The sequence below is a fragment of the Epargyreus clarus genome, unplaced genomic scaffold, assembly GCF_041222505.1.
Source record: "Epargyreus clarus isolate Ecla_fem2 unplaced genomic scaffold, WU_Ecla_fem_2.2 ptg000021l, whole genome shotgun sequence".
NCBI lineage: Eukaryota > Metazoa > Arthropoda > Insecta > Lepidoptera > Hesperiidae > Epargyreus > Epargyreus clarus.
The window spans coordinates 8,632,005-8,647,826 of record NW_027332228.1 but is presented as its reverse complement, the minus strand read 5'-3'; the positions used below and the strand labels follow the sequence as shown (position 1 = coordinate 8,647,826).

General features: G+C 33.7%; 1 protein-coding gene across 1 annotated transcript; it reads right to left on the bottom strand.

The window, feature by feature from the left end:
- Positions 1-1,669: 1,669 nt before the first annotated feature.
- On the bottom strand, positions 1,670-15,317 carry lin-28 (protein lin-28 homolog). Its single transcript, XM_073084158.1, has 5 exons — positions 14,943-15,317; positions 5,324-5,439; positions 3,812-3,984; positions 2,811-2,931; positions 1,670-2,411 (listed from the first exon to the last, which is right to left on the bottom strand). Exons 1-5 carry the CDS (start codon positions 14,980-14,982, stop codon positions 2,328-2,330), a joined length of 534 nt encoding a protein of 177 aa, XP_072940259.1. The 5' UTR covers positions 14,983-15,317; the 3' UTR covers positions 1,670-2,327.
- Positions 15,318-15,822: the final 505 nt, after the last annotated feature.

Below are 15,822 nucleotides of genomic sequence, written 5' to 3'. Positions count from 1 at the left end.
GTACGTTCTCGGGTCTCAGACTATCTTTGTACAAAATTTCATTAAAATCGGTTCAGTGGTTTAGGCGTGAAGAAGAGACAACCAGACAGACGGACAGACAGGCAAACAGGCAGAGTTACTTTCGGATTTATAATATTAGTAAGGATATAGTGAAAGGATTCAGAAGGCTGAGGCGGTGGTCGCATACGGATTGTGAAAAAGTATGATGAAGTTTGATGATAGCAATACTTTTATAATAACTGCCTTCTTCTTTGTTTTTTATTTGGTTTTTAATTGATGAACGACCGCGGGTTAAGTACCTTGGATACAAATAATATTTTCACTTATATAATAATTAGGCTTTTGAGCAAAAAATCGCAAATATTGTATTTGAAGATAGTAAACTTATATTTTATGGATTACCCTTGTCAGTTGTGTATTAAAATTTAACATGTTATTTTTAAGACGGTTGTAAATATAAAATGAAAGACAGAAAAAAATGTATCTTATGTGGCAGTAGTAGTAATATAGATGCTTTTAGTTTAGATTCAATGATAGGATTTTTAATTCTCTTTTCACCAGATCTAGCATGACGAAACAATAGGTTTATTAAAAAATACCTTACACCATAGATTAGTAAAGATTACTCACTAATAACAAGAAAATGTAACCAGTTTTGACAATGGAAATTGTTACTGTCATCTATTTTCGTGTTTGAAAAATATTTAAAAAATTTAGTTTTTAGATCATTTACGAATGAAACGATATTTCTCCGCACTTTTTCTTCGATTTCGTGTTTTTGCGCCACCTATCTGCGCATAACGGCATTGTTCCGCGTAAATTACACCATGACAGCCTGGCTGACAGAATTGTCAACCGTTTAAGCCATTTAATGGCTTCCTTCCATTACAAGGCGGTGAGATATCTATACTTATCTATGCCTTACACTTTGTATTTTTTCTGTAATATTTAAATGAAATAAGAAACGCTCATGCAGTTTATCTGACGATAAGTAGTCACTGTCGCCAATTAACGTCTGTAACTAACTAACTGCATGTAACAGGGGTTCTAATGCAGATCTGAGTACTAAAATGGTTGCCTCAAATGTTAGTCAGCTGGCATCTAAATCCTTACAGAATAGAATAACAGATAGAATAACTGCTAACTAGAAATATTCCTAAAATAAAATTCCGACAACTGTATCGTTGACTTGCTGCATCAAATATTATCTGCCTTCGATATCTAAAATAATTTGATATGAGTATATCAAAATTATATATTGTTTTCCAGAGATAAGTGTATATTTGGAATTAAAATTTTGACATTTGAAGTAGTTTCCTTGGGTAATCCTTCAAAAATGTTTTTATTTATTAATCAACGTCACTGATATTCTATTTTATTGCGTCATTATTACTTAAATTCGAAAAGGCAAGTACGTAAAAGTAAACTTAATTGACGCTACTGTTTAAATTCTAATTTATATAATAATATTATTGCAACTACATTCAAATTTTACTTTGGCACATTAACTTCGATTCAACTTTCCGTATTATTGGTACTAGTTAAATATTTAGGCATGATAACATTATCAAGAATAGTCTAACATAAATCTTGACTCAAATTAAAATAACTATTAACTTGTGTAAATACCCGTTAATTTGTGATATATTGTGTCAGGTAAAAGTAGCGCTTACAATAAGTAAATATTTATTATTTTACTTTGTTTATCAGTTACGAACCCGAGGATTTTACGTCCGATATTTTGTTCATAGCCAGTCATAATATCTAACCTACAATCATTACATGCTAAAATAACATAAATTGGTCATAATATATTATAGCAACAAAATTATTATAATAATATAATCGTAAACACACACTAACTTTGGGTATACAGTAAAATGTAAAAATAAAAAAAAAGGTACCGACACTCGAACACATAAAATTTGTACTTAAGTTACATTTGCAAACTTAGGTTATAAAATCTATGAGTAATATTACTTTGTACCTAACGGATTTGTACTCATCAGTCTTGTACATAATTCAATAATTAAAATGTATGTAGTATCTTTGTTACAATGAGGTAGATTTGTTCCATAATCTAATTTACGTTAATCCGTTTAAACCAAGTTGATAATGCAGTTTGGCGGGTCAGGCCGAATGGCTACGGGTGACAGATATACGTAAGTAACATTGCAGGTCGCTACGAAGCATGTACTCGAACAATATACTTCAGTATATCTAAAAGAACCGTATGCTTATAGAAGTAAATGCCATTGGGAATTGTAGAAGTCTTATACCAAGCTCCTATACTGTAGCTCCTGGATCCTTGATTCGCTCGTAGGACATTAAGATTGTTGCGGGCTGCCTTGCTGGCTACCTTGGGAACTGCCGGAGCTCTTTGATTGTGATTCGTCTTTTTTCTTCTCAACCTAAAACAATCATAAAACAAATCTTTTTATTTTATCACCATTTTGCTACTGGTGGCTTATAATCGATATTCAGGTTGCCACGCCCTACTTTGAATAGGGTTATAAGGTACATGAAATAGCTCAACTTATTCTTCGGAAATAGCGAAGCATATGGTCAGATCAGGTTTAATTCTTATTTGAGGTTCATTTCAGATGAACAAATTACCTGTCTAGTGTCTACTTTGTTTATTCCACAAATACGTAACACCAAAAACAACTATAAAAAACTTCATGGTGTGTGTCAAGTTTTAATACTGTAGAATAAACTATAGGTGCACAATGGAAATTTACCTTGCCACTGACACTGTGACCTGCTAGGAAAGCATTCGTGCGGGACGACGTATGAATATATAATTTTACCTTTATAGGGCAATCGGCGATGAGGTGGTCCTCGCTCTTGCAGTTGTGGCATCTCTTTGGTTGCGGCCCGATGCTGCACTTGGCGGCTATGTGGTTGGCAAACTCACCGCAGTTGTAGCAGCTAAAATAAAAGGATTTTTTGACATATTCTTTTTTAAGTCGAGCTAGTTTCTGACGCATTTTTTCTGCAATTCGTATTGACTATTTTTTACTGCGGCTTCTCATGACACATTACCACTTTGATCAGTATTTTTTTTAATTCATGATCATCAATATTAGAAGCATTCATTTTGTGGAGGAACTGCTAATAATAATAACGTTTTATTGCGCCTAATGTGTGGATTTCTTTTCAGCTAATTCGTTATGTTAAATTTAAATGTTACAAATAAATGTTTACCTTCTATAATCATTAATTTAGACTTCAGGCGTATAAAAATCGTTGTCGCAGTTTGTCGGCAAAAATAAATAGTATTAGAATTTTGATACTAATTAATAATTTATGTTTCAATGTTCAAATATGGTGGGATACTTTAATGAACCCCATGTTAATCAACAGGAGTTTTTTTTTTTCTATTTAGCATAATGAGGGTACAACTTTCCTTTTTTTGTGATATAGACCTTTCTCAAAAACGAATAGGGGATAGGCGATGAATGAAGTTCCCATGAAAATACCAAATGAGAATGTATGGTTGACAATATGCTGTTCCCTTAATTGCTTACTTTCGTATTATTTTTCCTGTATTTGAAATTGTGTGTGGCGACGATTGTTGACCATGCATGTGTGTCTCTTTTCTAATTTTAGTCACATTTTACTAGTCATAAAATGAACCACGCTAAAGCGATGAAGGAAAACTTAACTATAGACTTGTAGTTAAGGTATATATGTAAGGTCCTTTAAATGTGTGTAAAATTCTATTGCATTTGTCTAACGCAAGATGTGATGATAAGTTACTTGTTTGCCCTTCTTTAATCAGAAATGCCACTAACACATGTATATTTACCGTATTTTCCTGAACCGCTTCTTGGACAAGGGTCGACGGTGCGACCCCTGGCAGTCCACAGAAGATGGTCCGGACACGCGCGTGGCCTCAAGCCCCTTGTCAGACTCCTTGCATTCGAATTCCACTTCCTCTTCATCACCCAAGGATCGAAAGCCTGGCATTTGTATGACGCTCTGAAATTTTAAAAACTCAGTTTACTTTTGAATATACACCGTGTTGGGTCACCAGTTTTTACTTTTGTGACTTACAAAATATATATTTTTTTATAACCTTCTTTTTGTTTGGTAAAAATCTTTGTTTGTAATAGGTATACGTTCGCAATAGTATTTATACACGTAGGAAAACCTCAACCTCTTATACTTAGAGTTTAGACTTATAAATATGTTTGTCAAATAAAGCCATATTAATAACATTTATCAATATGTATCAGGATGGGTTTTTGTAGTACGTACCTACCTACCACAGACAATTGAATTTCAATAGATTAAAGTTTGGACGTGGATTATTCGCTTATGTTCGGATAAATTTAACCCAAATATTGAAAAATATATTCAATTAGGATGTGAACCGCTGAACACCGTCAGATATTCTTATAACGATGGGTTGGAATTACACATTTATTATTTAGTTCCCTACTTTAGACTTCACGTTGTATGTAATTATGTAGACTTTGTGTTTGACTCATCACGACATTAAATATCCTAACATCCAGACTCATCAGGAAACATTACTAAACCAAGCCCTACGTTCCCTTGCCCCATATAGGAACTTTCCTACGTCCCCTTCATATGAACGAATTATGAAACAACTTATCATGAGAAAAAGTCAACCTTATCAACTTCCAATAACGTAGTCTTGACCTAATATAAATTTTACCGCTAGCGTTGTTGCAGTCGAACGAAGTACAAATTTGGTGGCGTAAATGTATAGAAAAAACATCCGGAGTTGATAAGCCGAACAAACAAATAAGCGCACTATCAGGTCAACCGCTAGATACGACAGCATGTTTTCTCAATGGATTTATTTTTTACTATAACTGACTACTAAGAAGCTCGTTAAAAAATCGTGCTTTGACGACATTCTTACAGAATTAACTATTAAACATGACAAAAAGTTATCGATCCCATTATTTCCAACAATAGTGCGTACAACGACGACGAACTTTGATTTTTTTGTACTTTTACCATTATTGAGAGGACTTATTGGAAGGCGCCCTGCGCTAGTCACTGTAACAAGTAGCTTCACGGCGTGTATCATATTAAAAGCTCTTCTAAGTTCGAAATCAAGTGAATCTTAAACTACAAAAGTTTCATTTAAAAATTAATAATCAGTAAAGTAATTAAAACAAAAAATAAATTTTACTAAAAAAATCAAACTTTTATTAAAGCTTTAATTAGCTTTATGAAACTGAACAAATCAACGATAATAAAATAATTGATAAAAAAAAATTAGTTCATATAAAAAGAAACTGATATACATATCTTAATTCAAAATTCTGTTTAGAATGATTACCTGATGAACAAAAACGTCTTGGCCGCCATCATCGGGGGTAATAAACCCCCATCCTTTAGCCACGTTGAACCACTTGCATCGCCCGCGCCGTGTCACGTCCGTCACTCCGCCCGCACCTGCAAACAGTTATTACTAATCAATATTATTACACCCTTGTAATAAATTTATATAACTCCTCAATTAATACCATGTGCAGTTCACCTGACGGCGAACAACTGCACTCGACACCTGCAGCAGACGCAAAGCTTGCAGGTGTCTTGTCACGGTAAAGACAAATGGAAAGTATCGAAAGCCAGTAATTACTTTAATCGTCCAGCCCTTCTAACAGGAAAACGATTTTAATATTCAACAGAAGAATAAATTTATTGAAGATAGAGAAAACTAATGAAACACTGCCATGTTCCCAAGAACTTAATTCTTAAATTTTAAGCTCAAGCACTTAAAATTTAAACTTCTTAAATTTTAAGTGCTTTAACTCATAGAGTAATTATTTTTGACGACTCTCATTTACGAGTTATTTCTCACACACTCACTTACGAGTTATTTCTCACACAATCTTAAAACCTTTATTTTGTGTTTGCTTTAAAAAACTTTGTCTTAAAAGACTTAATTAAAGTTACTACTTAAGTACCTTCAGTTCAGTGTGACCGCGTCAGTATTAATTTAAAGACACACGAGAACGAACAACAATTTATTGAAGCTTTCTCTAATTGAATTTTAAAAAGTAATGTAGTCGACTAGTTGTGAGATTGCATTAAGTGGATCGTCCCCTCTTTTTAAATGCATACATACTCGAGCATTTTACCGTTCGGAAATCTATTAGCAATAAATAAGGGCCCACGATCGTTTACAGGACTAAGAAAGGGTATTCTATTCCCCTTATCGGCTCCTTCACAAAAAATAACGTGGGAACCGAATGAAAGAATGAACTCTTCTTTTTATGTGTAGATATCGTATAGTTGTTAAGGTTGAAGACCTCATTTTAAAGGAATTATTACATTAACAGATCCCTCGAATTCATGAATTTAAATAAATCGACTTCTTGAAATATTTCATTAAATTGGTAATCATTCAATGTAAAAAACATTTCCGAGTAAGTTAGTCATAAAATGAGTCATATCCGGTGCGTAAAATAATAGAAGTCCTTTTGAATTAGTCTTATCGATTTGTGCTTATTTCGATGTCATCTTATATGACTAAGTAAGCTACAACGTCCTGAAAGGTGGTATAGGTATATTTAAAAAAATGCGGCAATTTCCGATTGAGTCAACACCAGTTAGTCTAATGAGTAGCTACCGATGAAATCATATTTAATTTTTATTGTAAGTAGTAAACTTCGTCAAAATAACATCATAAAGTCTAAGAACTAATTTATTTTAATAATATTACAAATATACAAACAAACAACGTAGCTTATTTACGAACGATTTAGCCAATCAGTAAACTAAGAAAGTTTATCAGCATCGCTAATTCGATACATATAATATGTTGGTATGTAACAGAGGCATATTATTTCGGGTTGCAACGGCGGTAGGTAAGAGCGGCGGGCACACGTGGCGACGGCGGGGACTCGAAGAATGTGCGGTATTTAGGTTGCGTTTCTGGTACCTCTTCATTCATTGCCGTAACACTGCACCTTGCCGACCGCTCGCTACGTACTCTATAGGGAGAGCTGGCGACCGATAGGCTCACGTCTTTAAACTTGATATACACGTGATAACAACTTTTGATGCTTTCTTTAACAAACATGACGAGAATCTGGTAAATTGACATTCTAATGTATTAAATCATAATAATGTACGATCCTAACATTGATCATAGAAACTTACACTTGGAAAAAATAACTTTGTATCAGTACATAAATACCTTAAAATAGCGTATACATATACGTACACGAGTATCTATTATGTGCATAGTGCACGTTTTTTTTATCTGGTGTTTAGACACTTTTCAATAAAATAAATAGATTTATTTTTATTATAACACAAATTTATCAATTGTATTATTTATTGTTTCTGAAATTTTGTAGTTATAAATGTATTTCAAACACAAGACAAACATATTCAAACTATTTAATAAGTATTTTTAAGTTTTGATACTATTATTATTTTCATCATAATATAAGCCTATATTTTTTAAACATACTTAGCAGTGACACTTTTCAGTAATATATCATCTGATTAGTATTTTGAATAATATAAGCTTTACGGAAATGACGTAAGCTTAGCGGTAACAAGCTCTCGGCCTAATCGGACCACCACGCACCGCGCGCTCGCTGTCCACACCACAGCTCGGCTTATTATACGCGATATTCAATATTTATTATTCCCTATACCGCATTAATGGGAAAACGTAAATTCATTCCGAGTTTCAGAGGTGTGTCATGATAATTGTATGCATTTTTGACATACCTTTCACATGAAAATTCTTTAGAATTTTATTGTCGGTTGTAAACCAATTCTCGCTTGTGGTATTCATTCTAAACCGTAATCATAGAAGCTTTCTTTTCTTCACAGTTTATTCATGCGTCATAGCATTTCCTGTGCCATTTTTAACCATAACATGCTTTGAGTTCTTTGTTATTATGTTCTAATACCAGCCCATGTTGATTGATAGAAGATTTGTTTTATAGAATTATTTGGAACGCAATTGTTGAACGTACTTCAGTTACATAAGTGTTTTTATTTTTTTATCAAAAGACTTATCGTATCTTGTTATATTTAACAGTTTATATAATTGAACGTAGTGTTGACGTGAATATTGAATATAATAGATGTGAAAATGTATAGTACAATTAAGTAAAAACATTATTACTCACGATTTCCAATGCCTTTAAATAATATGCCGTTTGAATTTTATACATTAAACTTTATATGTTAACCAAATTTGTAAAATTTTGGGTCACCGGCCATTTAAATCCATGTACGCGTAAGTCAGCTAATGTGTAAAGTTTTAAAAGAACGAGCAAACTGTGCAGATAGTTTATTCTTAAGAAATCTACATAGAAAAGTTTCATTGGTGTGTACCGAACATATTTATAATACTTTCGTATTGAATTACTGAATTCACCGTAAACGGAATGTTTTTGTCGTAATTTGTCAAGTTCTTTTTTAAATTCCATAAAGATTGCTAAATTAAAATTTTAGAAAAACTTGACCAGTAAAAGTAAAATTAAAAAAAATAAATTTAAATTTATAACATTCGATCCTATCTAGAAATAATTATATTTCAAAATACTAAAAAAACACGCTTTTATGATAAAATGAACTAAAAAGTAGAAAATAATTTTCAATCGAAGAAAAGCACCCTTAAATGATTCTTAGATTGAAAATTATTTTCTACTTTTTAGTTCATTTTATCATAAAAGCGTGTTTTTTAGGTTTTTGAACTATAATTATTTATTAACTTTTAGTATTTGTTGTTATAGCGACCACCATTATGCATCGTTTGTAAAAGAATCAAGCGTCTATCTATTACGATTTAAGAGATAAAGCCCAATGACACACGAACAGACCGCAGAGGGTTTCGTTTTAACCTTTGAGTACGGAATCTTAAAAATCATTGTACAAGAGGGCATTATAGATATATTTCAGAACATTAGAGTTATAGGGAAATAACATTATTATTTTCTAAACTAAAAATCACGCTATAACAGTTATTGAAACTAAAAAGCAATAATTATTTGCAATCTCGTAACTTGCGATGAACTTCCTCTAAGGCGCTTGAACCATCTCACCTCGAAAATCGTTAATCCTGAGGATGTTGATAAGTACCCTTTGAGTACGGGATCCAAAAAATCATTTTACAAGAGGGCATTATAGATATGTTTCAGAACATTTGAGTTATAGGGAAATAACATTATTATTTTCTAAACTAAAAATCACGCTATAATAGTTACGCCTATTGAAACTAAACAGCAATAATTATTTGCAATCTAAACTTGCGATGAACTTTGCTGAAGGTGCTTGAAAAATCTCGCCTCGGAAATCGTTAACCCTGAGGTTGTTGATAAGGACAATGGTACAAAATTATTAAAATCGTGTATTGTCATCGGTATTTGATAATTCTTCAAAATTTTGAATTAAACTGAACGTTCAAAGTGGATTGAAAACGGCTCAAAGATTCCGTTACTGTTACGTACATACATACATACAAACGTACAACCCAAGCTAATAAATACGTGTTAAAAAGAAAAAAATGTCTTTTGTCATACTTAGTAACACTCGTGATCTAGTCACCTTTCAAACAAAGAAAACTTAATCAAAATCGGTTCATCCGTTTAGGAACTATAATGCCTCAAACAGATATACACACGTGAAACTTAAACTCTTCTTTGCGACGTTGCTTAAACTCCTAACAATGTCGTTATTAAAATGTAATTTAAATAAAACCGCAGCTAGAAAATGTTTGTAGAGTGCATTAAATTATGCCAAGGGTATAATAAAGCTGTAAAGGATTTCTTTTCCGCCAGCTCGTCTTTTCCGTACTTTTCTACGCCCCTTAACCCACTTTGAGAATGTCCTTAATAAGATAGTGGAATTTTTCATACTCTGTTTACTTTACGTCAAATGTTTTTAGTTATTGCGTAAGTAATAGCGAGTTTAAGCGTTTGATACATCCAAACTGTGTTAAAGACTATAAAAGCAGGAAATGAATATATAAATAGCCAAAGACAAAACAGTTTAGTGGCTTTTTCTGTTTTGTTTGTCAAACTATTTTTGTTATTTTTTCTTTGGCTGACGAATTTAAATTTTATCAATTACTATTATAATAATAGCTTATAAACATGCAAGTTATTATTAGCCTTTGGTCAAATATCACTGAGCGAACCCGTATTTATAATTAAGATCGGAATAATTTAAAATATTTCATTCATACTAAAATTAGTTACAGTGGATAAATTTAATTAACAAACTTAAAACACGAACCTGCGATATTCATTGATACTCGTACGAAGCAACAAGAGTGTTTTGTATAATTTTGGCCTGAATGAAATGCACGCTCAAACAACAGCCACTACCACTACTACCGTGAACATAATGAACTGGGAGAGGATATGTTTGGACAACGCGTTCCAAAATGAACAGCCACGGACTTTTCCCCATAAAAGGAACTGGAGTAAAGCTCGGGATATTTACACGTGTTTCCCGAAGAAACCTTTTTGATTAACACCCGGAATGTAGAGATAAAATGTTTAGCGATTCGTGTACGGTTTCATAATGTGACAGCTCTATCCGAACTAATTGCACATGCAAGCGAAGCTTTCATACGAGTAAAATGTTTTAAATAAAAAATAGATAAATCAAGACATATTTATCTTTCTAATAATTTATAATTATAGGTACACATGGTTTGTCTAAAGATAAATCAATAGAGCTTTAAATAAAAATAATCTGTTGTCTTGCTCTATTTATATATCATTAACTTATTATCTGAAAAAGCTTTCTCTGTTGTTAACTAATAATTGTAAAGTATTGTTTAATATTGTTTAATTTCTAGTTTGATTCAAATATGTTGTTGTTGAGCATGCGAGTGGGGCACCGGGCAAGTGCACGCCGGTAGCGCAGGCGCATCCGAGTCGTGTATCTGTTCTGTTTACTCAGCATGGCGCGCGTGAGTCGACGCCCGCCCGCCGCCCGCCGCGCCCGCATCACCGCGCCAAGCTGTTCCACCTTCCACCTACCCGTCAACATACACTTTGGAATTTCAAACTTCATACGCATGCTTAACTTTTGATTGCATTCCATTAGCCCGAGCTCTACGATGTTTGTTAATAAAATATTCCTCTAGTTTCATTTTCAGACGTTCCGCTTACGATGCGCGCTCCGGCCTAGTGGGCCCTACTCCGACTGCTGACTTTAAAAATACACACTAAGGTATGTTTAAAGAGGTTACTAAATAAACAGCGCGACTGAAATATTCCCCGGCATTATCAAACCCAAAACAGATCGTGACATTCTTGCTCTATTTAGTTCCTTCGGGGATTACTTAACTATTTTAAAACGCGAGTTAATTTAAGCTTGACTTATTTTAAAAGCAGGAAGGGGAAATACTACGCATATTTTACGTCAACCATTTAACTGTAGGTGCACACTACGTTAACGCGTAACATTATAATAATTATGGCTATTGTTATAAACCGTGATAGTGTTTTACACAAGACTACTAGTTAGACATTGCGTTTTGAATTATGTTGATAGCGGGGAAAGGTGCATTGACCTATTTACAAGTCAATAAGCGCAGAGTTGTATTCACAGTTTTATAGGCAGTAAAATTAAAACAAATTCCTTAATTAGGTACAATGATGGATAGGTAACAGGGAAATAACGACGTTAATTAGTCTAATAACATTTGATAAGCAATTAAATGGGTATGCGTTTAAAATAAAATCGATCAATTTTTGAATTAAAAACGAACATCTGCTAATCTATTAGGGTTTTAATTTTTTAACGCTCATTTAAATTTGACAACTATGTAGGTTACTGAGGCACCTTTTCGTGATAAATATTATCTACAAATTCACTTTTTAGAAAGGGTCATTTCGGACAGCTGTTCCTTATACATGTAATAAATTGTATAATAGATTTAATGACTTACTGCTCCATATTATATGATTGTGGCTCAAATTATTAAGGCAAATAGATCTGTTTTCCTTATAAAAACTATTGATAAGCTTCTGTTTTGGCAATTTCCGGTAAAAACCACGTTTCAATTTAAAAGGAAAGGTATCAGAAATCCTCATTATCCCTGATAAGTACATAGTGCGCGTCATGTAATTAGAAATAGAATATAATTTGTTTCCTGCTAAGTTCCTGTTAATGTCATTTATAATTTTGTAGTTTATAAATTAGCTGTGGGAATGTGAACCAAATACTAATGAATAAAATAATGAAATTCCAATCCAATTTGACAAATTATGCGGGTCATAGTGGGTTTTGGTAAAGATGCCCTAGGAAATATATTTATTTTGATCAACACAGTTATTATTTAATTAATTTATTTATTTGCCGTTATTAGAAATTCATTGATACATATATATTTATGGATAATATATTACTCTCCTAAAACTGAAGGCGAACTTTCTTTAAGGTTAAAAAACTGCCTAATATCCAAGATCATCTGCTGTTCAAGTGTTCATCTGTTAAATATTTATTTTCTGTTTAAGTTCGTATCCAAATGTCCGCGATCAGTTATGACTACTTGACATTAGGTGCTAATTTAAGGATTGTAATACCTTAGTTTTTCGACTAGCGGCATCACCGCCAAAGCTATTTCTGACATATTATATACATAACAGCAAGATAGAAGTAGTAAATAATGGAGTATGCAGCTGCCCTAATCGGAGGTATACTGCTGCTCATAGGCTTTTGTGACCCATTCTATATTGAACAGGTTTCAGCTTTAACCTGAAGCTGATCACAAATACCTCACCTGAAGACTAAAACGTTCGTCTAATATAAGTCAGATGGCATCCATACCCTTCCACTGAAATGCAAAATATTTCACATGCTAGAAATGTGTGACGGTGGTACCTACGCGGTCGAACTATGGATTGATGATGAAGTGATCCTTGGTACTTAATTTAGTCTAATAGTCGAAGAGTTTTAGCAATTAGTCATACTCCTATATTGTAACTGTTTGTCACATCACATACAGGACTGCGAACTGCTATTTTCTTTACTAGTTAGTTAAAGCTATATACTACTACCAGTTACTAAAGCTACTTATAGTCTGAACTACTGAAAATATTGGTTTGTGGTTTATGATTAATTTCAGGTGAATTATCAAAAAATTTGTTAATTTTGTTATTTAACACATACACCTGTTTTCAAGCCACAAATTAATAGATAGACTTTGGTATATATCAACTACGGTAATGGCTTATTTCTCACGTATAGTAGCAGTGTCGTAATATAGTGTTCTAGTAAACAATGTTTGGATAAATAGGCTTACTTGCACGAGAGTCAAGTTAGAACTTAAAAGCAGCCCTTCAGATAGAATTTCAGCTAGAATGTCTAGCCTTTTATCAAAAATATCAGTATTAGAGATATCTATAGATGCTCGAATACACTTAACAGTTGACTTAATGCCCGTTTTCTATGTTTACCACACAATCCTATAATTTTTAAAGTAAATTTAGTAGAATAAATGTTAAAATTCAAATTATCCATGTGTGCAAAACAAAACTCGTAAATACGTATGTTTACTCAGTAAACAAGCAAGACACGGGCGTGTTTCCTTTGAAATGCGTGCGAACGGGAAGAAAATAAAATATCTTTAAACGTTGTGCCATTCACTACTTTTTGCTGTTATCAATCGCAGGTATGGAATTTAAACATGAATCATCGTCAAGTGGCGCTTGTGGCTCGGGATCTTTGGCTAGGAGTGAAAGAGACGGCTGAATGTACCACCATTCAGACTTAATTGACTGGTTACGAACTCGGACCCTGCCGTAGGGACGTAACGTTACTTAACATCGACTTTCTAAAAATTCCAAATAGGTAGGTAGTTCTTCAGCAACTCTCTATGAATAACAATTTCTATCGGAAATATCACTCGTGCTTAAGGTATTTTCGATGTGATGATTACAAATAGTGTTATGTTTGTTCGTAATTTTTTCATATTTCATCGAATTTTTAGTGAGTTTCACGAAACTTGATAAGGAATAATTCGATATTGATGTTTGTTAAAAATAAACATGGCTTAATTTATTTTTATTATCACGTAAACATCGAGCAGGTTCCATCACTACCGCTTTGGTATGTCAACGACAAAAACACGTAGTTGAAGAGTGGTGGGGAATGGAGATTACAATCCTTCGAAAATGCAGCCGGCTTAAACGCACACTAACTTCTGTAACTCACACAAACTGACGAACAGACGTTTGGATAACGAACCCTGTTACGATAGAGTTACGATCGAGTTTTACCATTATAATTTGATTGCATACAACGTTTGAAGCCACGATAACTTTACGGAATCATACGCTCCGTGTAGTACAATATTACGCTGTAGATATCTGTAAAATTGAACGCACCTTTCCAACTAAACACTTCTTCCATTTGATCTAGTAAGATATTAATTATAAAAAAATAACAAATGTTAAAACATAACAAAAAAAAACATTTATTCTAATCAAACCCATTAATAAAACTCAAATCAAAACACACATCTAATTATAATAAATTTGTTTTATATTATTATGAACGGTAAAAAATACATATGACACATAAAAAATATTTTACGCAAAATAATACTACTAGAAACCGTTCAATTACGAAGTAATCATTTATAATTAGTTGTATGTTGTTGATGAATATGATACCAAGTAAACATGGCACGCATATGTGCGACATTAATGAAACGAGACTATTAACCTCAATTCAAATTATTTCAATGATGTTGTAAACAATTTCTATGATTGCCCTTCCAGGCGATGCGTGTCACACATCCGCTCGATAAGGGCCATGACAAGTTCCAATGCAAAGAACAGCTTTTGACGTACGTCGATTGTACGCACACCCAACCACGTGCGATCCAACGTACACAAACATATGAGGAAATATAATAAATAAGAAACATTAACAAACAGGGGTAAAAAATCTAAATGTGTACTTACTTGAAGACGGAACTGCATTTCCGCCTTCCCTCCCGCTCATGTTAACAAAAATATCTCAACTTGCACCACTAATATCACCTCTGCGTACTATCCATCCTCCGTGTAAACAAAGGCCACTTATTTTAGAATGAGTTCATTCAACGATTTTTTTCTGTTTTTTTCTTTTAAAAAAATAGTTAACAATTATCAAAACTTAAAAGGTGCATGAGAACGAACGCGCGTGCGCGCGAAGCGACCAGCGACGCGTACGCAGGTCGACTGCATCGAAAATGAGTGGCAGTGGTGTAGAGTAGGCGACGCGCGGTAATGCGGTTGGTCCCTTCCCGGATATAGTCAAGCAAGTCGTTTTTAAAATAGAGAAGCTAACGGAACGTGTGCGCGGCCCGAAAGCGCCGGCTGCTTTACCCCAATACAAAATATGTCACTTGTCGACGCGCACAGTGTAGAGCCACTACCAAGAAGGGAACATCGTAGGCTGGTCGGCGCGAACTACCACACCCGCCTGCCGACTGCACCGAACACCAAACAACATTCTATCAGCCTCACAAAAACATTCCCGAAACGAAACGCCAATAAATTTAAGACGCTCCACCACATTCAAAAGTTAACCATCTCTACCATTGTTTTCGTCGTGTAACCTCGTTCCCGTGCTATATATTTTCGAGCTTATGACTGTGGCGTTTTTTCCATAATTTAAAGTTGTTTCGTAGAGCTTTATCAACTTAGTGCCGCTTGCCAAGTTGATAATGCAAAGAGTAATAGAATGTATTTAGTTTAGGTGCTCTACTTTCGGTTATGTAACTACCGTATCAACGTATATTGAGTAGGTACTCGTACTAATGCATGGGATTCGTAAACTAGTGTTTTATATCACTTTGTC

Coding starts and splice junctions, on each gene's coding strand:
- lin-28 (XM_073084158.1), bottom strand. CDS start 14,982: ATGAGCGGGAGGGAAGGCGGAAATGCAGTTCCGTCTTCAA. Junction 2,932..3,811: donor AAGCGGTTCAGGAAAATACG/GTAAATATACAT, acceptor CTTTTATTTTAG/CTGCTACAACTGCGGTGAGT. Junction 2,412..2,810: donor TCGCCGATTGCCCTATAAAG/GTAAAATTATAT, acceptor TGATTGTTTTAG/GTTGAGAAGAAAAAAGACGA.